Source organism: Mobula hypostoma, chromosome 2, assembly GCF_963921235.1.
Source record: "Mobula hypostoma chromosome 2, sMobHyp1.1, whole genome shotgun sequence".
Taxonomy (NCBI): Eukaryota; Metazoa; Chordata; class Chondrichthyes; order Myliobatiformes; family Myliobatidae; genus Mobula; species Mobula hypostoma.
This window is the reverse complement of record NC_086098.1, coordinates 236,516,889-236,543,861: the sequence shown is the minus strand read 5'-3', so window position 1 is coordinate 236,543,861 and position 26,973 is coordinate 236,516,889. Positions and strand designations below refer to the sequence as shown.

General features: G+C 45.3%; 1 protein-coding gene across 7 annotated transcripts in view; it reads right to left on the bottom strand.

Annotated features, from left to right (window-relative positions):
* The window catches only part of LOC134342950 (myocyte-specific enhancer factor 2D homolog), a 112,433-nt gene that overhangs the window by 23,510 nt on the left and 61,950 nt on the right, over window positions 1-26,973 (bottom strand). For 5 of the 7 annotated variants that reach the window (XM_063041677.1, XM_063041676.1, XM_063041680.1 and 2 more), the window contains exons 5-7: window positions 15,883-16,020; window positions 15,023-15,242; window positions 14,600-14,656 (exon numbers count right to left, since the gene is read on the bottom strand). In XM_063041677.1, the coding sequence (XP_062897747.1) occupies window positions 14,600-14,656; window positions 15,023-15,242; window positions 15,883-16,020 (415 nt within the window). The remainder of the gene's footprint in view (window positions 1-14,599; window positions 14,657-15,022; window positions 15,243-15,882; window positions 16,021-26,973) is intronic. The other 2 variants (XM_063041681.1, XM_063041682.1) reach the window with 1 other exon arrangement.

Sequence of the window (26,973 nt, the reverse complement as noted above, 5' to 3'; positions counted from 1 at the left end):
ATCAGAAAGCAATGAATATATTGCTCCAGTTTTCAACTTTTTAGATGTGCGAGCAAGCTTTTTCTTGTTTAATAAGCATCAAGAGAAAGGATAGAAATCGTCTCATTTGAGTTGAAGGTGAAATTCATGTGTGCTTAACTCAAGTTCAGCCCAGAATGGAGTATTTTTGCAGCAAAAAACAAGTACAGGTTTCACATGCTAGGCTGATATTTGAGCCTGATCACATCACTTAGTAAGAAAACGTTTTTTTCAAAATCTTGCATAAAATTGTGTCTTAGGCTATATTTTTATTTATATTACTTTGACTTATGGTTTTTAGTAACTTTACCATTCAACATTGTCAATAAATATTCATTCTATATATAGCATTAATTAAAATCAATTTACAACCTTTATTTAAATTAAATACACCAAGCCTACCTTTAGAAAAATTAAAATCCCATTTTAGCTTAAGCCTGTTATTTAACAGAAATTTATTATTTGCCTTACAAGTTTTCAAAATTTATGGAAGGGAAAGAAAGAGATTAATTTCAAGAAAGGTAAGCTGAGCTTTACCTGTTTTTTTCAAGAAAATTTGCCTAAAAATCATTCCCTACTCAAAAGAACATTGACAATTATTTTTGGATTATTATATTTACAACTTACTTATCACACTAACACACCGTGAGCTGTAGATATAAATATTTTTACATAGGGGTTCCCAGAGGCCTGAAAATTATTTCAAGGGTTCTTCCAGGGCAAAAAGGTGAGAAAGGTTGTCATAGGTTGTGGGAACAGTTTAGAGATGGAGCAAGTGAGGTTGAGTGAAGTTATTCCCACTGGTTCGAGCCTGATGGTTGAGAGGTAATAATTGTTCTTGAACCTGGTGGTGTGGGCCCTGAGGCTGCTGTACCTTCTTCCTGATGGGAGAGGCAAGAAGAGAGCATTGCCTGAGTGGTGGAGGTCTTTACTGATGGATGCTATTTTTCTGCAACAGCGCTCCTTATAGATGTGCTCAGTGGTGTGGAAGGCTTTAGCCATGATAGACTAGCCCATATCCACTATTTAATGTAGGATTTTCTGTTCCAGGGCACTGGTGTTTGCATACTAGACTGTAATGCAACCATTCAATACACTCTCCATCAAAGAAGAGTTTTAGATGTCATGCCAGAGCTTTGCCAACTTCCAAGGAAATAGAGATGCTGCCATGCAATAAACCTTCAATGGTCTCTAGCTGTCCACACTATCAATGCCTCTTACCATTTTATACACCTCTATCAAGTCACCTCTCATACTCCTTCTTGCTCAACCTTTCCTACAAGACAAGCTCCCTAATCCAGGAAGTATCCTGGTAAATCTCTTCTGCATCCTCTCTAAAGCTTCCACACCCTTCCTATATGAGGTGACCAAAACTGAACACAATACTCCAAGTGTGGTCTAAACAGAGTTTTACAGAGCTGCAACATTACCAAACTGCTCTTGAACTTATTTACCTGACTAATGAGGGCCAATACACCATATGCTTTCTTAACCACCCTATCAATTTGCGTGGCAACTTTGAGGGATCTATGTACATGGACGCCAAGATTCTTCTGTTCCTCCACACGGCTAAGAATCCTGCCATGGACTCTGTACTCTACCTTCAAGTTCTAACATTCCAAGGTGAAACACTTCACACGTTTCTGTTTTGAATTCCATCTGCCACTCCTCAACCCTACTCTGCATCCTGTCAATGTCCCGTTGTATCCTATGACAACCATCTTGGCCATCCACATCATCACCGACCTTCGTGTCATCCACAGATTTACTTACCTACCCTTCTACTTCCTCGTCCAAGTCATTATTAAAAAAAATCACAAAAGGCAGCAACATTGTGGCACAAAATCAGTCACAACCGTATTGAGTGATGGAGTGACACACTCTTGCTTCTCTTCCTCACTTTCTCTGGTATCTGCAACTATCCCAGGTCCTCACATCCTCCCCCATCTCTTCAACTTCTTCCAGTGAACAAAGGAGTCTGCGGACACTGGCATCTTGAGCAACAAGCAAACTGCTGTAGAAACTCAAGAAATCAGACAGCATCTGTCAGGGACATGGAGAGTTGCTGAGATGACGGAAGACCCTTCATCTCGACTGTGTTAGAGCAGGAAGGCAGGTACCAGCAAACTATATAGTTTAGAGATGCAGCAAAGTAACAGACCCTTCCAGCCCAATGAGCCTACACTGCCAAATTACACCCATATGACCAATAAATCTACTAACCCATACGTCCTTGGAATATGGGAGGAAACTGGAGCACCCAGAGGAAAATCACGTGGCCACCGGGAGAACTTGCAAACTCCTGGCATAATTGAACACTGGTGCTTAATAGTGTTACTCTGACTGCGACACTACCATGCCATGACAACTGAAAGTTGTTAGTGTTTGAGAGCAGGCGAAGGGACTGGACTGGTGGGGGAGGAGGTTGCATAAGTTGTGGGGAGGATTGGAAAGATGGGAATTGAGGAATGGGAAGTCTGGACCCTGAGCATCAACTGTCCATTTCCCGCCACAGATGCTGTCTCACCTTCTGAGTTCCTCCAGCCCTGACGCACGCACAGATTCTCTGTGTTCTTCCAGCACTGCTCTCTTGATCACCGCACATTTCCACTGTGTTTCTGCCAGCAGCTGTGCCTGGGTCCCGGACAATGAAGCTTCTTCTCAAAGCCTCCCTATCTCCTGGGAACCTAACAGCATTCCTGTATCACCCATGACCTAGTTGGGCTTTATCTGTCCATGCTCCAGAGTAAAGGGCAAAAGAGAATTTCCTTGGCTAAAGGGTTCAAGTTCAAGTTTACTGTCATGTAACCACACACATGTACACCGCCAAACAAGGCAAAGTTCCTCCGCACCAAGGTTCACAACACAGTACATATAATTCACACACACAGTGTTACCACAAATACATTAACAAATAATAAGGTGCATTTACGACACAAGTTAAACAGTAAACAGTAGAATGCCATCGATGCTTCATATGTGATGAGACCTGGCTGGTTAATAGTATCACAGCCTGGGAGAAGAAGCTGTTTCCCATCCTAACAGTTCTTGTCCTAATGCTACGATGCCTCTTGCCTGATGGTAGGGGGTCAAAAAGACTGTGGGACGGTTGGGAGAGATAATTGGCAATGCTAAGGGCCCTGAGTATGCAGCGCTCCTGATAAAAATCTCAGATGAGTGGAAAAGAGACCCCGATCATCCTCTCAGCAGTCCTCGCAATCCTTTGTAGGGACTTGAGGCCAGATGCCTTGCAATTTCTGAGCTAGGTGATAATGCAGTTGGTCAGGACACTCTCTATTGTGTTCCTATAAAAATTGGTTAAATGGGGGCTGGGGAGGGGTGCTCTGAAGATTCAGGTTATTGCAGGATGCAATGACCACTGAGAAAACCAGAGAATTTAACCTCTCTGCAAGTCACTCCCATTACCACTGTCGCAATGCAAATACGTTTTGGCAATGTGACGCTCAGCAGATTCCAGTGAAACCTCCGGCAGGGAGTCTCCGGGAGGGGGCGGAGAGAGCAAGCCAAGGATTCCACACTGACCAGCAAAATACACACACACACACTCACACGTGGCATCGTCCAGTGTTTTAGATCTCTCAGTGAGCTCCACAGCCAACTGTGAACCTCTGGCAGAATATCGAAGATAACACAGCCTGTTTGGTAGAGCCAGCTTCACCGAAGGTTTTGCCTCACTGACCAGATTGTTTGTTAGTTGGGAACAAATTCTGGCCCTATGTAAGCAGGGGGACTGGGCACACATCCACTGGAAGGGCACGATCCCAATACCATGGCGCTACACCCCATCCCTGCCCATCCGTCACCCCTTCTTGTCTGTTTACAGACTTGACCCATCCCCAAGTGGTTTGTTGTCATTTGTACCAAGAAACAGTGGAAAGCTTGTCACAAAGTTATGGAGCAGTACAGTACAGAAATAGGCCTTTCAGTCTATCCTGTCTATGCTGACCCAATTTTCTGCCAAGTCCCATCTGACTGCACCCAGAGTATACCCCTTCAAACTCCTCTCTCTAGTGTATCTATCTAAACTCAAGAAAGTCTGCAGTTGCTGGAAATCCAAAGCAACTCACACAAAATGCTGGAGGAACTCAGGAGCTCAAGCAACATCAATGGAAAAGAGTAAACAGTTCGACATTTCAGGCCGAGATGCTTCTTCAGTCTTCCAGTTCCTCCAAACTTCTATTAAATATTATAATTGAATCCACATCTAATTCTGCTGGTAGCTCGTTCCACACTCTCACCACCCTCTGAGTGAAGAGGTACCCCCTCAGGTTTCCCTTAAATATTTCACCTTTCACTTTAAACCTGTGACCTATCACCCAACCAGAGTCCACCTTTAAGGAAGCTCACCAGGATATACCCTCTTCTTATTTCTACCATCAGGGAGGAGGTACAGGAGCTTGATGAAACACACTCAACATTTTAGGAGCTGCTTCTTCCTCTTTGCCATCAGATTTCTGAATGGTTCATGAACTCACAATTGTACCTCATTATCTTGCTCCCTTTTGTTATTTCTCGTTGTAATTTATGCAGTGCTGCACAGAAGTCTTAGGCATATATATATATATATATATACACACATACAGCTAGGGAACCTAACACTTTTACACAGTACTGTATTAATTTTGCTATTGCAAAAAAAAAAATCATGACATATGTGAGTGAGGATAAACCGGATTCTGATATGGGCCTTTATTGTTGCTTAAGAGGGGGAAGGGTGCAGGGAGAGGGGAATCATGTTTGGGAAAGTGAGAGGGCAGAAGGGAGCGAGTGAGAAGCACCAGAGAGACATTCTGTAATGATCAATTAACCAAATGCTTGGAATCAAATGACCTTGCCTGGCGTCTCAGGGCCGGTATGTCTGCACATGCATCCTTGGCACACCTCTGCCACCTGCCCCACATCCCCCTCATGGCGCTCCACCCTCGCCATCCCCAATGTCCCTTGCTCCCTCCAGATTTACAAACTCACTCTCTGCTCCATGTTGACAATTATAGTCCTGTGCAAAAGTCTTTATATATGCCCAAGACTTCAGCACAATACTGTAATAATTTATGTACTGGACAGTACTATTGCAAAACAATTTTTCTTGCATACTGTTCATACACAGTGCATTGAAGTAGAACAAAGTAAAAAGATTACAATGCAGAATAAAGTGTAACAGCTACACAGAAAGTGCAGTTCAGGCACAGAGTAAGGTGCAAGGTCAGCATGAGGTAGATTGTGAGTCTGTCTTACTGCACTACGGAAAGCTTATAAATAATCTTTAACATGGGGTAAGAGCTGTTGGTCCCACTCCAGGAAATCTGTGGTGGGTGGGGACTTTGTCTGCACTTCTCACTGCTTCGGTAAAGCATGATCAGAGTCCACAACAGGGAGGCTGGTTTCAATGATGTGCTGTGTCCACAACTCTCTGTCCCCTTTATTCCCTGCCCTGCTGCTGATCAGAGGCTCCATCTATTTAGTGATACAGCGTGGAATAGCCTCTTCTGCCCCTTTGAGCCGCACTGCCAGCAACCCTCTGACTTAACCATAGCCCCATCACAGGACAGTTTACAACGACCAATTAACTTCCTAATCAGTATGCCTAGGACTGTGGGAGGAAACTGGAGCAGCCGGAGAAGGCGCACACATTCCAAGAGGAAGGCGTAGAAACTCCTTTTAAGGGACGGTGGGATCAAACTCCAAACTCCGACGCCCCGAGCTGTAACAGCATTGCATTAAACACTAATGCTACTGTAATGAGGCAACAGCAGATTTGCTCTGAGCTGCCTGTACCAGGTGTGGATTGGATGAGTCACTCAGTGATGGCAGCAGGTTCTTGCATTACTGGATCGCCCGGATCAGAGCCATAGGGAAGAGCTTGGCACTGGCTGAGCTGCTGCTCGCTCCTGTAGGGCTGACAGCTACTGAGAGCGTTGAATGTCAGAATTGACGTCACCCTGCATTCCTCGAATGTTTGAAACCGGAGTGTGAGGTAATCCAGCACTGCCAGTGGTACCTTAGCATTCTACTGAATCTTGCTCTCCTGGTCTGGCCCCTCTTTTGTCAATATACCATATAAAAAAAAGATTCTGTCTGGATGCACCATGGCTTGGCAAGGTAACTGCTCCCTCCATGAGCAGTTGCCGATTTGCAGGCACAGCTCAGCACATCACAGAAGCCAGCCTGCCCTCTATTGGCTCTGTCTACACTTCTCACTGCCTCAGTAAAGCAGCCAGCAAATTCAACAACCCTACCCATAGAACATAGGACCATAAGCTATTGGAGCAGAATTAGGCCATTGGGCCCATCGGGGATGCTCCACCATTTCTTCATGGCTGATCCAATTTTCCTCTCAGCTCCAATCTCCCAGTATCCCTTCACGCTCAAGAAGCCATCAACCTCTGCCTTAAATATACATAAAGACTTGGCTCCCGTTTGTGGCAAAGAATTCCACAGATTCACCACGCTCTGGCTAAAGAAATTCCTCATCTTCATTCTAAAAGGACACCCCCTCTATTCTGAAGCTGTGTCCTCTGAAATTAGGCTTTCTCATCATATGAAACATTCTCTCCACATCCACTCTATCAAGGCCTTTCACCATTCGATAGGTTTTAAAGAGGTCATCTCTCATTCTTCTGAATTCTAGTGAATACAGGCCCAGAGTCATCAAACACGCTTCATATGACAAGCCAGAGTCATTTTTGTGAAGCTCCTTTGAACCTTCTCCAATGTCAGCACATCCTTTCGAAGATAAGGGGCCCAAAATTGCTCACAATACTCCGAGTGAGGTGTCATCAATGTTTTATGAAGTCTCAACATTACATCCTTGCTTTTATATTCTAGTCCTCTCGAAAGTAATGCTGACATTGCACTTGCCTTATTCACTAGAGACTCAAACTGCAAATTAACCTTTAGGGAATCCTGCACAAGGACTCCCAAGTCTCTTTGTGCCTCATTTTTTTTTGTGTATTTTCTCCCTATTTAGTAAAGAGTCAACCCTTTCATTTCTTTTACCAAAGTGCATGACAATACACTTTTCGACACTGTATACCATCTGCCATTTCTTTACTATTCCTCCAATCTGTCTAGGTCCTTCTGTAGCATCTCTACTTCCTCAAAACTACCTGCCCCTCTACCTATCTTCATATTGTCTACAAATTTTGCAACAAAGGCATCAATTCCATTCTCCAAATCATTGACATATAACATTGAAAAAAATCGGTCCCAACACTGACCCCTGTGGAACACCACTAGTCACTGGCAGCCAATCAGAAAAGGCTCCCTTTATTCCCACTCTTTTGCCTCCTGCCAATCAGCCACTGCTTTATCCATGCTGGAATCTTTTCTGTTATACCATGGGCGCATAGTTTGTTAAGCAGCCTCATGAGTGGCACTGTCAAAAGCCTTTTGAAAATCCAAGTACACAACATCAACTTTGGTATCCTGCAAAATTATATTTGCTATTTCTTCAAAATATTCCAACGGATTTGTCAGGCAAGATTTTCCCTTGAGGAAATCATGCTGACTATGGCCTATTTTATCATGTGCTTCCAAGTACTCTGAGACCTCATCCTTAATAAACAATTCCAACATCTTTCCAGCCACTGAGGTCAGGTTTACAGGCATATAGTTTCTTTTCTTCTGCCTCTCTCCCTTCTTGAATAGTGGAGTGACATTTACAATATTCCAGTCTTCCGGAACCATTCCAGAATCTTGCTATTGTTGAAAGATCATTACTAATGCCTCCAAATCTCTTCAGCCACCTCTTTCAGAACCCTGGGGTGTACACCATCTGGTCCAGGTGACTTACCTACACTTAACTACAGTCAGACCTTTCAGTTTCCAAAGAGCCTTCTCTCCAGTAATGACCGACACACTTCATGACCCCTGACACCTGGAACTTCCACCATACTGCTAGTGTCTTCTACGGTGAAGACTGATGCAAAATATTTATTCAGTTCGTCTAACATTTCCTTGTACCCCATTATTACCTCTCCAGCATCGTTTTCCAGCAGTCCAATATCCATTCTTGCCTCTCTTTTACACATTGTGTATCTGAAGAAACTTTTGGTATCCTCTTTAATATTACTGGCTAGCTTACTCTCATATTCCATCTTTACCTTCTTATTGACTTTTTTAGTTGCCTTCTGTTGGTTTTTAAAAGCTTCCCAATTCTCTAATTTCCCACCAACTTTGGCTCTATTATGTGCAGTCTCTTTGGCTTTCATGTTTGCTTTGACTTCTCTTGTCAGCTACAGTTGTGTCATCTTGTCTTTAGAATATTTCTTCCTCTTTGGGATGTATACATCCTGTGCCTTCTGAATTGCATCCAGAAAATCCAGCCATTGCTGCTCTACCATCATTCCTGCCAGTGTTCTTTTCCAATCAATCTGACCATCTCCTCTCTCATGCCTCTGTAATTCCCTTTACTTCACTGTAATACTGTTAAACTGGCTTCAGCCTCTCCTTCTCAAATTTCAGGGTAATTTTGATCATATTATGATCACTTTACCCTTAGGGTTATTTTACCCTGAGCTCTCTTAATATATTCTGGTTCATTACACAACACCCAATCCAGAATAGTTGATCCCTTAGTGGGCTCAACTCCGAGCTGCTCTAAAAAGCCATCTCATAAGCACTCTATAAATTCCCCCTCCTGGAATCCAGCACCGACCTGATTTTCCCAATTTACCTGCATATTGAAATCCCCCATAACTATTGTAGCCTTTTTGGCATGCAGTTTCTATCTCCCGTTGTAATTAGTAGACCACATCCTTACTACTGTTTGGGGGTCTGTATACAACCTTCATCAGGGTCTTTTTACCCTTGCAATTCCTTAGCTCTATCTACAATGATTCAACACCTTCCAGCACTATATTACTTCTTTCTAATGATTTGATTTCGTTTGTTACCAACAAAGCAATGCCGCCCCCTCTGCCTTTCTGCCTGTCCTTTCAATACAATGTGTATCCTTGGACATTAAGCTTCCAGCTATAATCTTCTTTCAGCCATGATTCAGTGCCGCCTACAGCATCCACATGACAATCTGCAACAGCTCATCTACCTTATTCTGTATTCTGCACACATTCAAATGCAACATCTTCAGTCCTGTATTCACCTTTTTTGATTTTGTCAGCCTTTTACATTGCGACCCATCCTGTTGACTGTAATTTTGCCCTATCAACAGTCTCTCCTCACTACATATTATCTCTGTAAACCAGCTACCTCATCTTTAGCACTATCATCCGCCTTTCCTATGATACTTCTTTCATTGAAATATACGCAGCTCAGGACACCATGCTCAACTTTTTGATTCCTAACTTTGTCTAAAGTCTTACCAACATCTGCCTCCATAACATCTGCTGTTTTAGCATTCTGGTTCCCATCCCCCTGTAACTCTAGTTTAAACATCACCATGCAGCATTAACAAACCCTCCAATCTGGACAGTTCCCACCTTCCCTGGAAGAGAGTCCAATGATCCAAAAATCTTATGCCCTCCCTCCTACACCAACTCCTTAGCCATGTACAATCTTCCTAGTTCTGGTCTCACTAGCATGTGGCACGGTAGCAATCCTGAGATCACAAACCTGGAGGTCCTGCCCTTTAACTTAGCACCTAACTCCCTGAACTCCCTATGCAAAACTTTGTTACTCATCCCACCCACGTCATTGGAACCTACACGGACCACAACTCCTGGCTCCCACTTAAGTATGCTGAGGACTCGATCTGAGATATCCCAGACCCTGGCACCGGGGAGGCAACATAACATCCAAGAATCTCATTCTCACCTACAGAACCTCCTGTTAGTTCTCTTAGCAAATCCCCTATTACCACAGTGTGCCTCTTCTCCCCCCCTTCTTTTCTGAGTTGCAGAGCCAGACTCCGTGCCAGAGACCCAACCACTGTGACTTCCCTCTGTTAGGTCAACCTCTCCCAACAGTATTCAAAGTGATCTACCTGTTGTTGAGGGGGATGGCCACGGGGGTACTCTGCACTAGCTCCTTAACTCCTTTCTCCTTCCTGGCTGTCACCCAGTATCTTGAGGTCCTGCACCTTGGATGTAACTACCTCTCTATATGTCCCATCTATCATCCCCCTCAGCCTTCCGAATGATCTGGAGTTCATCCAGTTCCAGCTCCAACTTCTTAACGCAGATTAATAGAAGCTGCAGCTGGGTGCACTTGCCGCAGTTGTAGTCGCCAAGGACATTGGAGGTCTCCCTGCCTTCCCACATCCCGCAAGAGGAGCATTCAACTATTTTACCTGGCAGCTCTACTGTCCTAGCTGAGCAGATATAAAGAAGGGAAGAGGTTAAGATGGATTCTTGGCCTCATAATGTACCTCTTTGTGACCTTGCACTTTCATCTTTTACCTGCACTGTACTTTTTAAATAGCTTTTACAATTTATTATTTTACATTATTTGAGCTCAGTGCATTGTGTAATGATTTCATCTGCATGAACAGACTGCAAGACAAGCTTTCACTGGACCTTGGCACATGTGACACTAATAACCCCCACCAATACACGTTGGCATAGTGGTTAGCGTGACACTGTTACAACTTGAGGCATCGGAGTTTGGAGTTCAACTCTGACACCATCTGTAAGGAGTTTGCACATCCTCTCCTTGAAATGTGGGTTCCCATTGGGTGCTTTGGTTTCCTCCCACAGTCCAAAGACCAGTTAGTAGGTTAATTGGTCATTGTAAATTGTCCTGTGAGTAGACTAGGGTTAAATAGGTGGGTTACTGGGCCGTGCAGCTTGTTGGGCTGGAAGAGCCTGTTCCCTGCTATATCTCTAAATAAAATAAATTTTAAAAAAAGAGTGGTTGATACCCACGCAGCCAGAAGAGGTGGAGGAATCAGATACAGCCACTCTGTCTTAAGGGCACTGAGACTGACTCAAACGTGCAAGGCAGAGAAGGACAAGGCAAAAGGATTACTGTAGATGACCAAAGAGAGTAGCAGAGATAATGTGCTGAAGGACCAAGACTTTCCCTTTGTCTCTTTTAACCTGACAACGTACTGTGAAACAACTTAGAACACAGAACAGTACAGGCCATTCGGCCTATAATGTTGTGTTGACTCTATCAGTCTAACCCTTCTCTGCCAAGTAGCCTTTCATTTTTTTATTTGCACCATGTGTCTTCTTTCGCAAATTAGTTATTTTCCAGTTTTTATTTATGCATAATTTTTCATAACTATTGTAGTTTGCTATTTTCCTGTGAAAGTCCAGAAGAAAATTAATCTCAGGGTAGTATATGGTGACATTGACTTAGTATATTAGTATATGGTATGTACATTGACTTTGAGCTTTGTATCATCCATGTGCTTAAGAGTTTCTTAAATGTCCCTAATGGGCCTCTACCAACCCAGGCAGCGTGTTCCACACACCCACCACTCTGTACAAATGAAGTCTGTCTGTAACTTCCACCATCTCCAACTGGATGCACCACCAAGCACATCTTTCCCACTTTCTGCTTTCCACAGGGACTGTTCCCTACGTGACTCCCTTGTCCATTCATCCCTCCCACTGAACTCCCTCCTGGTTCTTATCCTTACAAGTGGAACAAGTGCCACACCTGCCCCTACACCTCCTCCCTCACTACCATTCAGGTCCTCAAACAGTCCTTCCAGGTGAGGCAACACTACACCTGAGAGTCTGTTGGGGTCATCTACTGTATCCAGAGCTCCCGGTGTGGCCTCCAGTATATCAGCGAGACCCAATATAGACTGGGAAACCGCTTCGCCCAGCACCTACGCTCTGTCCATCAGCAGCTACCCATTTCAATTCTACTTCCCATTCCCATAAACATGTCAATCCATGGCCTCCTCTAGTGCACGATGAGGCCACTCTCAGGCTGGAGGAGCAACATCTTATATTACATCTGGGTAGCCTCCAACTTGAAAGCATGAACATCTATCTTTCAAACTTCTGGCAATTGCCCCCCCCCCCTCACCATTCCCATTCCCCTCTCATCTCCTTACCTGCCTAGCACCTTCCTCTGGTACTCCTTCCCCCTTCCCTTTCATCCATGGTCTTCCAGCCTTTCCTATCAGATTCCCACTTCTCCAGCCCTTTATCTCTTTCAACTATCAGCTTCCCAGCTCTTCACTTCACCACTCTCCCTTTCCCGGTTTCACTTTACAACTACCACCTTGCATTTCTTCCTCCCCTCCCTTTCTTGCTTTATCTTCTCATCATTTTTCCCAGTCCTGATAAGGGGCCTCAGCCCGAAACATTGACTGTTTACTGTTTTCCATAGATGCTGCCTGACCTGCTGAGATCCTCCAGTATTTTCTGTGTGTTGCTTGAATTTCCAGCATCTGCAGATTTTCTCAACTCTATGTAAAAGTTCTACCTCTGACATTCCCCCTGATACTTTCCTCCAATCACCTTAAATTATGTCCTCTCATATTAGCCATTTCCACCCAAGGCAAGAGTCTCTGACTTTATCTACTCCTCTTATCATCTTGTACACCTCTATCCAGTCTCCTCTCACCCTTCTCTCCAAACAGAAAAACCCTAGATCACTCATCCTTTCCTCATAAAACATGTCCTCTAATCCAGGCCTAATCCTCAGCATCCTAATCATCTCTGTACCTCTCAAAAGCTTTTACACCCTTCCTATAGAAGGCACTAGAAATGAGCATGCTATTTATGATGGTGAACTATATAAAGCTCATCCAGCAACACTTGGACCTCTATTGTAGAGTCACAACTTCAGCCCAGTAAGTCCATACATTCCACCTACCATTCATCTACACAAAAGCTTAGTACAGCAACAACCCCTTGCCCTCAGATTTTACCCTTCACCTGGGTGGGGGGAGGATCAATTTACAGTGGCAACAACCAACCCACACATCCTTGGGTTCAGACCATAAAAGATTATGCAGCAGAAATAGGCCATTTGGACCACTGAGTCTGCTTCATCATTCCATCATGGATGATTCATTTTCCCTTTCAACCCCATTCTCCTGCCTTCTGCATGCCCTTACCCATCAACCTCCATTTTAAATATACTCAGTGACTAGGCCTCCACAGCCATCTGTGGCAACAAATTCCACAGATTCACCACCCTCTGGATAAAGAAATTCCTTCCCATTTCTGTTCTAAGTGATGTCCTGACATTTTGAGACTGTGCCCAATGGTCCTAAACTTCCCCACTACAGGAAACATCCTCTCCACATCCACATAATCCAGGACTTTCAATATTTGATAAGTTTTAGGAGACCACGCCCCCAGCGAGTACAGGCCCAGAGCCATCAGACACCCCTCATACGTTAACCCTGAGATCATTCTCATGAACCTCTGCTGGACCCTCTCAAATGCCAGAATCTTGTTTCTTAGATACCGGACACAAAACTGCTCACAATACTCCAAATGTGGTCTGACCAATGCCTCAGCATCACATCCTGGCTTTTACATTCTGGTGCTCTGGAAATGAACGCCAACATTGCATTTGCCTTCCTTACCAATGACTAAACCTGCAAGTTAACCCTTAGGGAATTCTGCACCAGGACACCACGTCCCTTTGCACCCCGATTTTCAATTTTCTCCCCATTTAGAAAGTTGCCTATACCTTTATTCTTTCTACATAACTGCATGACCACACACTTCAAAATTCAAAGTTCAAAGTAAATTTATATACTACATATTCTTATTTTGAACTTTTAACTTCCCTATATTATATTCCATCTGGTTTGTGGGATGTGGGCAGTGAATGTTTTAGAAACATCCTCTTCCTGCCCTGGTAGAGATATGTCTCTACCAAAGAAGGTGTAAGGCGCACCTTCCCTCCACTAGTCTGCTGGTCAACCTTGGGCAAGGTGTGGTACCTGGTTAGCCCCCTGCTCAGAGTCACATGTGGCCAAGGGAGCAGGTGGTGGATGGTCATATCAGCACCTGGTGTATACCACAAGTCCTGGTTATGTGACCACTGATACCAGGCAAAACAATCTCTGAAGAGTATTGATAATGGCTAGGGCTGCTATTGCCAGAAGAAGGCAACGGCAAACCACTTCTGTAGAAAAATTTGCCAAGAACAATCATGATCGGCCACACCATACGACATAGCACATAATGATGACGATGACGACACTTCGCTTTCAGATTTCTGAGCCGTCCATGAACATTACCTCACTATTTTGCATTACTTTATTTTTTATATTTCTTATTGTGATTAATAGTAATTTTATGCCTTGCTGTACAATGCCACTGCAAAACGACACATTTCACCGTGATAATAAACCTGATTCTTTAAGGAAGGGGAGGAGAGAGGTCGGGATTGAGCCCAAGGTTTCTGGAGCCAGGAGGCAGTAAGTTTACCTGCTGTGCCGCAATGTACTGGGAACACACAGTGAGGGGTGGCACAGTGGTGTGGCAGTTGGCACATGCAATTGCCACAGATGGCTGTGGACTTGGGTTGGAGTGGCCTGTTACCGTGCTGTATCTCTACATAAATAATCACCGAGGCAGCTGACCCATGCTGCTCCTAGAACATTTGATCTGAACCAACCCGCAGCCCTGCCCCTTACAAGGAGAACCCATGGCTCACTGCGCACAGCGGCATCACTCACCTACAGGGCTTGGGCACCCTCCGTTGGACGTAGAGAGCTCTGGTCCCACCAATGCACCTGGAGATACGGAGGGACAGAAGGTAGTGTTAGAACAAGGGGGGGGGGGAGAGAATGAGCACTGGGCCCTCCCCACAACCACCCCCACCTCAGTTGAGATGTCACAACACTCACAGCCACTGAAGCATAAGAAGTTTGTGCATCCTCACTGTGACTGTGTGGGTTTGCTCGGGTCCTGATTCCCTCCCACATTCCAAACATGCTCAGGGGAGGGTTAGTAAGTTGGGGGTATTATGTTGCTGCTGGTGACACTTGCAGGCTGCCCCCAGCAAATCCACAGACTGTGTTGGGCTCTGACACGACCGACTCATTTCATGGCATATTTCGATATATGTGCGACAAATAAAGCTGATCTTTAACCTTTACCTGGGTTGCCGGAACTCGGCGGCCTGGAGGGAATGCCAGGAGATACGGTGTTCCTCCTCATCACGGTCTGCTGCGGGCTCAGAAGGCTGGAATCGGTGAGCGAGGTGGTCACCAGCGAGGGGCTAACCAGGGATGAGCCGGGGTCGCTGTAGGGCAACACGCTCTGACTGCCGATGGAGATGGTCACTGGCACACTGAAGTTCGTGGGCTGCATGGTTGACTGGAGGGGAAAGGGAATGTGAAGGAGGAGAGGTCACACAGCATGAACAAGAGGGGCCACACCCTGGCCTCAAGCAACACACACAGTGGTCTGGGGTGGTGAGGAGACGACCCTCCCAGAGTCAGGATTAAAGGCAGAAGGCAATGCAACCTGTCATTAAACCATGGCACCACAAGAAACAAATGGCTACACAGATCAATGGTCGCAGGCCCTTTGGCTTGTTGATAATTCCCCGCCCGACCCGTACAGAGAAACAGGTGTCACTCAGGGGGACAGAAAAGGATTTGAACATTTCCCCAAAAGTGTTGAGCCAGGGAAGCACATGCAGGATTACTGCTTCCGCATAGGATCCGCAAAGGGTTAACTGCCTCCCTGGCTCCTGTGCCAGCTTCGGAAGGGGTCAAAGGGGTCAACAACCTGCCCCACTCCTGTGTAGATTTCAGGAAGGGTCAACAACACTCCCTCCTCTGTAGGATCGAAATCTTACCCTATCTTGTGTCCAGTCCAGGAGGGGTCAACAGACTCTCCTTCCTCCGTAGGGACCCGATGGAGGTACCCACCATCTCGTTCCTGTCCCTCAGACACCCGCCGGGAGCCACAACTATGACCCATGTCGTGAAGCGTGGTGCGCAACACTTACCCCGTATCTCTTGAACAAGACATCAATGTCATCGGTGACCTTCCGAAACTTGTCCTCCATGAAAGGGCTCTGCTCGATGGCGTCGTCCACGTCAGGCTCGGGGCTGTCGCACCCGTTAAACCCTTTCTTCTTCAGGGTCTGTGGTGGGAAGGAGGGAATGAGCTGGGCGCTGCCACCAACACCAACACCCAACGCCTTTCGGGGAACCGGACGAACCCAGCCCTTCACACCCGGCAAGGATCAGGCAGGGTTAGGAACAGGCAGATGAGATTAATCTAAACTGCGATCATGGTCAGCAGAGATATGGAAGGCAGAGTAGCTTGTTCATTTGTCCCAACAGAGAACATCCCATACACACCAAAATCCAATAAGGATGAATGGGATAATGTAGAACACAGAACAATACAACACAGGCCCTTCAGCCCATGATGTTGTGCCTACCTTTTAACCTACTCTATGATCAATCTCATCCTTCCCTGACACATAGACTCCATTTTTCTTTCATCCATGTGTTCATCTGAGTCTCTTAAATGTCCCCAACATATCTGCCTCTATCAGCACCCCTGGCAGCGTTTTCCACGTACCCACAACCCTCTGTAAAAACCCTGACACTCCCCTATACTTTCCTCCAATCACCTTAAAATTGTGCTCCCTCATGTTAGCCATTTCTGCCCTGGGATAAAGGCACTGTCTGTCCACTCAGTCTATGCCTCTTATCACCTTGTACAACACACCTCTCATCCTCCTTTGCTCCAAAAAGAAAAGCCCCAGGGACTTGGGCCATACTTGTATTTTGAAAAGATTTTTTGTAACTGTATTTTTTCTGCCATCATAGTTACATTTGCTGCATGCTGTGTGTCTGTTGGGAATGCGTTTTGTGCCTTGATCCCAGAGGAACAATGCTTCATTGGCTGTATTTCTGTGTATGGTTGAATGACAATTAAACTTGAACATGAACTAAATGCAGTGTTAACTTACAGTGGGAGTCGCTAGAATGCTGGACAAACTCCCTGCTCACATTATGTGGGGGAGGGGGGTCACCCACAACGCAGTGACACCCTCAAGAGCACATGGGGTGGGGGGATAGGGGAAAGGGTCTCAACTGTTTCTCTTCCCTCACACGCTGAGCACTCCCAGCACCTTCCCTGGTGTCATCCAGCCTGCATCTTAACCAGACACATTTATTCATGACTTCATGACACTGCTGCTTGTGAGGACCTTTGGCAGAAGAAATAAACGGGCAGACTATTATTTAAGTGGGGAAAGAATTCAAAGTTCTGAGATGCAACGGGACTTGGGAGTCCTCGTACAGGATACCCTTAAGGTTAACCTCCAGGTTGAGTCGGTAGTGAAGAAGGCGAATGCAATGTTGGCAATCATTTCTACAGGAATAGAGCAGGGATGTGATGTTGAGGCTCTATAAGGCGCTGGTGAGACCTCACTTGGAGTACTGTGGGCAGTTTTGGTCTCCTTATTTAAGAAAGGATGTGCTGACGTTGGAGAGGGTACAGAGAAGATTCACTAGAATGATTCTGGGAATGAGAGGGTTAACATATGAGGAACATTTGTCCACTCTTGGACTGTATTTCTTGGAGTTTAGAAGAATGAGGGGAGACCTCATAGAAACATTTCGAATGTTGAAAGGCATGGACAGAGTGGATGTGGCAAAGTTGTTTCCCATGATGGGGGAGTCTAGTACGAGAGGGCATGACTTAAGGATTGAAGGATGCCCATTCAGAACAGAAACGCGAAGAAATTTTTTTCGTCACAGGGTGGTGAATCTATGGAATTTGTTGCCACGGGCAGCAGTGGAAGCCAAGTCATCGGGTGTATTTAAGGCAGAGATTGATAGATATCTGAGTAGCCAGGGCATCAAAGGTTATGGTGAGAAGGTGGGGGAGTGGGACTAAATGGGAGAATGGATCAGCTCATGATAAAATGGCGGAGCAGACTCGATAGGCCGAATGGCCTACTTCTGTTCCTTTGTCTTATGTCTTATGTCTTAACATATTACAGTACTGACCAGAGATGAGGAGGAATTTCTTTAGCCATAAAGTGGTGAATCTGTGGAATTCATTGCGGTAGGAAGCTCTGGGGGCCAAGTCATTAAGTATATTTAAAGCAGAGTTTGATAGGTACTTGAGTCAGAATCAGATTTATTATTATGTGTTGTGAAATTTAATTTAGCAGCAGCAGTTCAATGCAATACATGATAATATAGAAATAAAAAAGTAAATCAATTACAGGAAATATATATAGTATATTGGATAGATTAAAAATAATGTACAAAAAAAAAAGTGAGGTAATGTTCATGGGTTCAATGTCCATTTAGGAATCGTACGGCAGAGGGGAAGAAGTGCTTTCAGACTTCTGAACCTCCTTCCGGACGATAACAATGAGAAGAGGGCCATCCCTGGATAATGTGCGTCCTTAATAACAGACGTCGCCTCTCTGAGGCACCACTCCTTGGAAATGTCTTGGATACTACTGAGACTAGTACCCAAGGAGCTGACGCATTTTACAACTTTCTGTAGCTTTTCTCGGCTCTGTGCAGCAGCTCCCCCCACCCCCAGTGCTAGACAGTGATGCAGCCCATCAGAATGCTCTCCATGGTACTTTGTCAGAAGTCTTTGAGCGTTTTAGTTGATAAACCAAACTCCTGATGAAATACAGCTGCTATCTTGCCTTCTTTATAGCTATATTGATTAGTCAGGACAACAGATGATACAGGGAGTAGGCGGGAGAATCGGGTTGAGAGAGAAAGTAAATCAATCATGATGAATGGGCTGAATGGCCCATCTCAGTCTGACTGCCCATTTCAAGTTAAAGTTGAAGTTTATTGTCATTCAACCATAAATTTGCATACAGCTAAACGAAAAAAAAATAATCCTCAGGGACCAAAGTGCAAAACACAGTAATTTATTGTTTATTTAGTGATACAGCGTAGAGCCCTCCAAGGGATCACAACCTTGTCGTAGGGTGTGGAGGCTTGCGCAGCTCAATGACCGTTGGCTGGAGTCAGGGCCAAGCATGCCAAACATGACAGAAGGTGGACAGATCCTCCAGATTCGGGGGTTCGGCTCAGGGCTAACAACCCAGATTGGTAAAACAAAACTGTTACAGAAACAGCAAAGAAGAATCGTTCTAAAACTAAGTGCCTTGGAATTTTTGAGTTTCCAGTTGGGACTTACACGATTGACAGTCGTGAAAATTGAGAGGAAATCTACTGACAGACCAGACCACCAGAGATAGAGGACCTTTATTGTTGCCCTAAACGCCAGTGGCTTAGCGGACAGTGAGTAAGTATAGCGTGGAGTATGCCCTTCCAGCCCTTTGAGCTACTCCACCCAGCAACCCCACAACCCTAACCTAACCACGGGACAATTTACATGACCTACCCGGAATGTATTTGGACTGTGAAACAAAACCGGAATACCCGGAGAAAACCCATGCACTCCATGAGGGGGGAGGAGTGGAGAGATGCCTTACAGAACAGTGCCGGAATTGTACTCCGCACTCTGGGATGTCATGAGCTGTGTGTCACGCTAACTACTACGCTACCATGACACCTTATACCTATCACATATAATACATAAAATAACAAAATAATATTAATATATACAAAAATCTTCTGTAGGTAGGGATATTCATAGTAGTGTAGCTATTTCAGCTATTCCACCAATTCCGATGCTGTTTGCAAAGCGTTTGTACGCCCTTCCCATGAGCATGTGGGTTCCTCCCACAGTCCAAAAACCTTGTTAGTAGGTTAATTGGTCATTGTAAATTGTCCTGTGATTAGTCTAGAGTTAAAAAGGTGAGCTGCTGAATGGTGCATCTACTTGAGCTGGAAAGATCTGTTCCACACTTTATATCTAAATAAATAAAGTACAAGTTGAAAATTTCTCTGCATTGATGCTGCCTGGTCTGCTGAGTTCCTCCAACTTTATGTAGGTTGCTCCAGATTTCTAAAGTCTCTTGTGCCTTCTCTCTCATTGTTTACAGCATTCATTGTGTAACTGCCAGATAATTACTTTTCTTACATTGAAAAGTTTATTGCCTTGAAACTTTGATTATTTCTCTCTGTACAGTTGCTGTGAGATCACATGAGATTTGCAACATTTTCCTGTCTTCAGTGACCAGAACATGTTGCCCCTGTAGAAGCTCTCTGTCATGTAGTTCTTCCTGTTTCAACCAGGCATAGAAGACAAAGGTGGGACGAATGTGGATGGGAAAATATCGATAAATGTGGATGTGGTGAGCCAAATGGCCTATTTCCATGGTGTATAATTCTACAATTCACCTTCCGGTTTTTTTTCCACATTCACAGCACCTGCAGTTGTTTTCGATTTTCACCCACTGTATTGAAAGTGGTGACACACATCAACAGGGTGCTGAAGGCCTTTTGGTAACCATGTGCCATGTGCCATGTCCTCAGCAACCCACCCCTCCCACACACACACACACACACACACACATACACACACGACTGTGTGGCCAGAGTGTGATCTAACTCCATCTATAAGTTTGCAGATGACACCATAGTGAGACGTATCTCAAATAACGATGAGTCAGAGTACCGGAAGGAGATAGAGAGCCTTATTGACATGGTGTCATGACAACAAGCTTTTCCTCAATGTCAGCAAGACAAGAGAGCTGGTTATTCACTTCAGGAGTTGGGGGTGGGGGTGGAAATTCTCTTGTTTATATCAAAAGTGTCAAAGCTAAGAGGGACAGGAGTTTTCCTAGGTGTGAACATCATCAATAGCCTGATCTGATTCAACCACAAAAACACCATGCCTCTACTTCCTGAGGAGGCAACAGAAAGTCGGCAAGTCCCCTTTCAACTTCTCCAAATTTCAATCAATGTACATAGAAAGCATCCTATTAGAATGCATCACGGCTTGGTAATGCAACTATTCTGCCCAAGACCGCAAAAACAGCATGGAGTTGTGGACACAGCTCAGCTCATCGTGGAAACCAGCCTCCCCGCTGTGGACTCTGACTACACATCTGGTTGCCTTGGTAAAGCAGCCAACCACCCCAAACTTCTCTCTTCTTCCCTCTCCCATTGGACAAAAGATACAAAAGTGTAAAAGACCATACCACCAGGCTCAAGGACAGGTTACGTTCTGTTGTTATCTGACTCCTGAATGGATCTATTGCACAACAAGGGTGACACTTGATTTCACAATCTACCTTGTTATGGCTTTGCATTTTACTATCTACCTGCATGTAATTTCTCTGTAATTGTTACTGTTTTGCCTGGTACTACCTCATTACACTGTTGTAACAAATTGATGAACTGTATGAACTGTGTGCAAGACAAGTTTTGCCAATCATCTTTTATTTTATTTGGAGATAGAGTACAGGACAGGTCCTTCTGGCCGACCAAGCCGTGCAGCGCTACCCGGCAACCCAGCGATTTTATTTATTTTTATCTGGAGATACAGTGTGGAATAGGCCCTTCTAGGCCGCCTAGCAACCCCAGTGTAACCCTATCCTAATCACGGGACTACAACTTTGTCGTGGTTTGGAGGCTTGCAGGCCTCAATGATCTGGAGAGCTACGTTGGCTGGAGTCAGGGCTTTATGCTTTGGCTCTTCGTAGGGTCATCCATGCCAAACAGATCAAAGAGTAGAGGACAGTCTAAGAGTGATCTATCAGTCCTCCAGGTTCAGGGCTAACAACCCTGACTGGTAAAACAAGATGGTTACGGAAGCAGCTATGAAGAATCCTCCTACATCTGAGTGCGATGGTACTCCTGAGTCTCTATCTGGGACTTGCATGACTGACAGTAGTGAAAACTGATACAATGAAGGAAGCCCTGAACACTGCCAGAGATGGAGGACTTTCACTGCTGCCCTAAACACGAGTGGCAGAACGGGTAGTAAGTAAGTAATCACGGGACAATTTACAATGACCAATTAACCTATTAACCAGTATGTCTGAAGTGTGGGAGGAAATGGGAGCACCCAGAGGTAACATACGTGCACACAAGAAGAACGTATACGTTTTCTTACAGGGCATGCCAGAATTAAACTCCAAACTCCAACGCCCTGAGCTGTAGTAGCGTCGTGCTAACCACTACGCTACCGTACCTCATTGTAATCCTAGGTCTCTCTGTTCAAGTCCGAATGGGCGGATTGCGGCCGGAAGCTCCTCCTCCCACCACACCCCATTTTCTTTGGCGAGTAATATGCATTGGACATTTCTAGTTCACAGACGCAGAGACCTGGGGTCCCGCTTGAGAACGTGCAGAACCCGACCGGGCAAGATTCTCTGGAAAAGATCCTCAGCATTGCACCCTGAACACAGAGTGAATCAGGAATCACAGCTCAAATTTTATCCCTTACTCTAGAATCCCCTCCTTTAGGATACCCCTCTTTCAGACATCAGGCATTGACTTGTGACTGGAGTTGGGGTGAGGGAAAAGGGGCAGCAAGGCGGCGAGGAGGGAGGGGGTTAAAAAAATTGGAAAAGAGTGCGCAGTGAAACAAGTTGAGAAAGCAAAGGTCTTCCTGCAGCTGAGGCAGATTTTGGTTAGTGCGTGGGAGCACAGTGTATGTAGGACTTGCTGTAAATGCACGACTTACAAGTTACACTCAACATCAATGGATTCAAATCCTGTTAAGTGACTGTTCTGAAGCCTAAAATAATTACCATAAGTCTTAAAATACAAAGCCCACAAATGTTCCCCAATGTTTAAACTTTGACAGATTTTGGAGCTGAAAATATCTCCAACATCAGTTCCTAATTGTGACCATCCAATTAATTCACAGGCTGGTAAGTAAGCAAGGAACCGGTTCAGGTTACACTGGGGAGCCATTCAGCCACTGAACAAACTGAGGTCAGTGACAGCAAAGGAGCCCAACTGAAAAAGAGGAGGGGAGAGGCGGAGAGGGAAAAAAATGATGCAGGGAGGGACAGGGGCGGGAGGAGGGAAGACAAAAATGTAGGGATGCACACAAAATGCTGGAAGAAATCAGCAGGTCAGACAGCATCCATGGAAAAGAATAAACTGTTGACATTTCAGGCTGAGACCCTTCTTCAGGACAGAGAAAGGTGGGGGAAGATGCCAGAATAAAAAATTGGGGAGAGGGGAAAGAGGCTAGCTGGAAGGGTCTCGGCCTGAAACATCGACTGCACCTCTTCCTAGAGATGCTGCCTGGCCTGCTGCGTTCACCAGCAACTTTGATGTGTGTTGTTAGGTGAAGCAGGAGACTGGTTAGTGAGGGCAAGGATACAGAGGGAGGTTAGATGGGAAATGGTATGGGTGTGTTAGCGAGAGATTTTTGCCAAGTGAGCAGGGAAGGGAGATGGGAAGAGCAAACACTCCCCTCTCCCACTTCCCTGCCCTCCCCTACGCCAACCAACCCCCAATACCTCTCTCTAAGGCTGAAAATACTCTACTTCCCCAGAAAACCCACTGCCTCCTGGTTTTGGGGAGTCTACAGGAAGTGGATGGTTGAGGGGCGGGGGGGGGAACAGCAGATCAACACTTCAGTATGTAGCTGCGACCAAGTCCCACTCCTCAAACCTAGGCATGCTGTAGTATACCTTTGGAGCTCTCTGGGACCCCATACACTGGAGAAGGAACCACAACCACTGACTCCTCCACACTCTTCTTTTCAATGAACCCCTCTGAGAATGTCATTGCCCAAAGAGACCGTTGCTTGCCTCTTAGAGGTAGTTATCAAGATACAGGCACCCTGGCCAATGTTCCTTCCACAGCTAGCTATGTCAACAACCTACAAACGTTTGTAGATATTCAGGTTCAAAAAATCTCAAAGTGCAGCAGGTTTCAGTGAAAATGTATTAGTATTGGATTATTATTGTCACATGTACTAAGATACAGTGTAAAGCTTGTCTTGCGTATTGTTCATACAGATCAGATCATTACACAGTGCATTGAGGCAGAACAAGGTAAAGGAATAACAATGCCCAATAAAGTGAAAAAGCTACTGAACAGGGCAATAATAAAGTGCAAGATCATAAAGATGTAGATTGTGAGGCCAAGAGTCCATCTTCTCATATATGAGGTCCATTTAAGAGTCTGTTAACACTGGGGTATGATCTGGCCTTGAGTCTGGTGGTCTGTGCTTTCAGACTTCTGTATCCTCTGCCTGATGCGAGAGGGGAGAAGAGAGAATGTCTGGGTTGGTGGGGTCTTTGATTATGCCAGCTACTTTACTGAGGCAGTGAGAAGTGTAAACAGAGTCCATGGAGGGGAGGCTGGTTCCAGTGATGTCCTGAGCTGTGTCCACAGTTCCTTGCGGCCACATGTAGAGCAGTTGCCGTACTAAGCCGTGATGCATCCGGACAGAATGCTTTCTCTGGTGCATTGATAAAAATCGGCAAAGGGCTGATAGGGACATGCTGAATTTTTTTTAGCCTCATGAGGAAGTAGAGCCATTGGTGAGCTATCTAATCTGTGGCATCAATGTGGTTGGAGCAGTGGGAAGTGTTATTCCCATTGGGATTATGTACAGCAGGAATGAAAAGGAATGGGGATGGCCCAGAGGGAGTGAACTGTAAGGTGCTCGGCCTTATGCTTGATTAGAAGTCTGCATTACGGGCCAATGTTACTTCCTAAGAAATTCAGGAACTAAACCTTTCATGAAATAACCTACAGGAATGACACATCTCCTCCCACAGGCTAATTAGTAGCATGTGTTATCTGTGTACTACAGGCATAATGGTAGTCCACACAGTTGGCAGTGCCCATCAGTGCCACAAATCTCACTTCATTTGCAATCAACGTTCTCTGCACAAACTTAATTCGTCAGTCTTCATCTCACTCTCACCAAGAAAGGGATCTCCAGTTTCTTAAGTTTCCTGAAGTAACCTTAAGTTTCCATTTATAGGAGAGTTGAGGATCCTCGAGCACAGCCTCAGAATAGAGGGAACATCCCTTTAAAACTGAAATGAGGAAGAATTTCTTCAGCCAGAGGGCTCTGCATCTGTGAAATTCATTGTCACAGAGGGCTGAGGAGTCCAAGTCATTGAGTGTATTAAGGCAGAGGTTGGTAAATTCTTGATTGGTAAGGGGATTAAGGGGAGAAGCTGGGAGAGTAGGGTTAGTAAAGAACCAGCCATGACTGATTGGGGGGTGGGGGGGTGCAGAGGGGCAGGCAATACACCACTCCTAGTTCTGCTTCCATACCTCATGGACTTGTGGGCAACTTTTTCACAAAGAGGGTGGTGGTTATGCAGAATGAGCTACCCGAGAAAGTAATTGAGGCAGGTAATAAACAACATTCAGAAGACATTTGGGTCAGTCCATGGATAGGAGGGGTTTAGAAGGAAATGGACCAAATGTGGAAAAACGAGATTGGCTTATTGGGCAGCTTGGTCGGCATGGATGAAGGGCCTGTTTACGCACTGTGTTACTCTATGACAAAATGGTGAGCAGAACTGTACCCCAGACCCATTCCAAAGCCAATACCTAGGTACAAAGAAGCATGGATGGACTCACACCAGGAAGTACCTGGATCACATTTTAAAGAGAAGTTTCAGAACTTCATCAGTAGACACACCATAAGACCATAGACAAAGGAGCAGAAGTCGGCCATTCGGCCCATCAAGTCTGCTCCGCTGATCCATTCTCCCATTTAGTCCCACTCCCCCACCTTCTCACCATAACCTTTGATGCCCTGGCTACTCAGATACCTATCAATCTCTGCCCTAAATACACCCAATGACTTGGCCTCCACTGCTGCCCGTGGCAACAAGTTCCATAGATTCACCACCCTCTGGCTAAAAAAATTTCTTCGCATTTCTGTTCTGAATGGGCGCCCTTCAATCCTTAAGTCATGCCCTCTTGTACTAGACTCCCCCATCATGGGAAACAACTTTGCCACATCCACTCTGTCCATGCCTTTCAACATCTGAAATGTTTCTATAAGGTCTCCCCTCATTCTTCGAAACTCCAAGGAATACAGTCCAAGAGCGGACAAACGTTCCTCATATGTTAACCCTCTCATTCCCAGAATCATTCTCGTGAATCTTCTCTGCATCCTCTCCAACGTCAGCACATCCCAAGGTGACACAACAGGACACTGACTCAGTTACATCGGGCACATTGTTCACTGCCTGACAAGCTCCCAAAAGAGAGATGCTGCTCTGAATTCTGCTCCAAGAAGAGATTAGCATGGAGTTCGACACACAGAGCAGTCCCTTTGGCCCACGGACACTGTACCATGCCAACCTAAGCTTGTCCCATCTCTCTACATTTAGCCTGTACCCCTCGAAACTTTTCCTGTCAATATACCCGTCCAAACGCCTTTTAAACATTGTAATTTACCTGTTTGCTCCAATACCCAACAGACCTTTTTAAATCTTTCCCTTTCTCCTTCAGTATAGCATTATATTGTAGGAAGACACAGAAGCCACTGCATGAATGTGATGACAAGCAGACATAATGGCCTAAACAGCACAATCTCCAGTAGTGGACAGCCTCCCCGGCAGCAGACAGCAGACAGCCTTGCAGGAGCCTATTCATATGTGTATAACCTTTTGAAGTGCCATTGGAAAGCACATGGAATCCTGGGCTTCATAAACATAAAACCCAGGTGGTTACACCGAACCTCTAAACAACACAGGCCACATGGATAACTCAAAATACGAGGCAACGAACAACTGGTCAGGGGAACTCAGCAGGTCGAACAGGACCGATGCATGGTTTTGGCCCAAAGCATTGACGGTTCCTTTTCCTCCCCGCAGATGCTGCTCGGCCCACTGAGTTCCTCCAGCAGATTGTGTGTTACTCCAGATTCCAGCATCTAAAGACTCTTGTGTGCCCAGAGTGCACAACCAACTTGTATAAAAGGCAGGCCAGATGGAGAGCCTCACCCAGTGCTGGACACCAAAGTTTGGAACAGATATACCACAATGGATCTTGGGTCAGAAAGGTGGCATCATAAGGTTCCATCATAAGGATCTTTACCACCTGGGACGTGCTTCTCATTACTACCATCAGGGAGGAGGTGCAGGAGCCTGAAGACCCACACTCAGTATTTTAGGAACAGCTTCTACCCTCTGCCTTCAGATTTCTGAACAGTCCCAAACCTATTTTGGAGGCAGAGTATAACT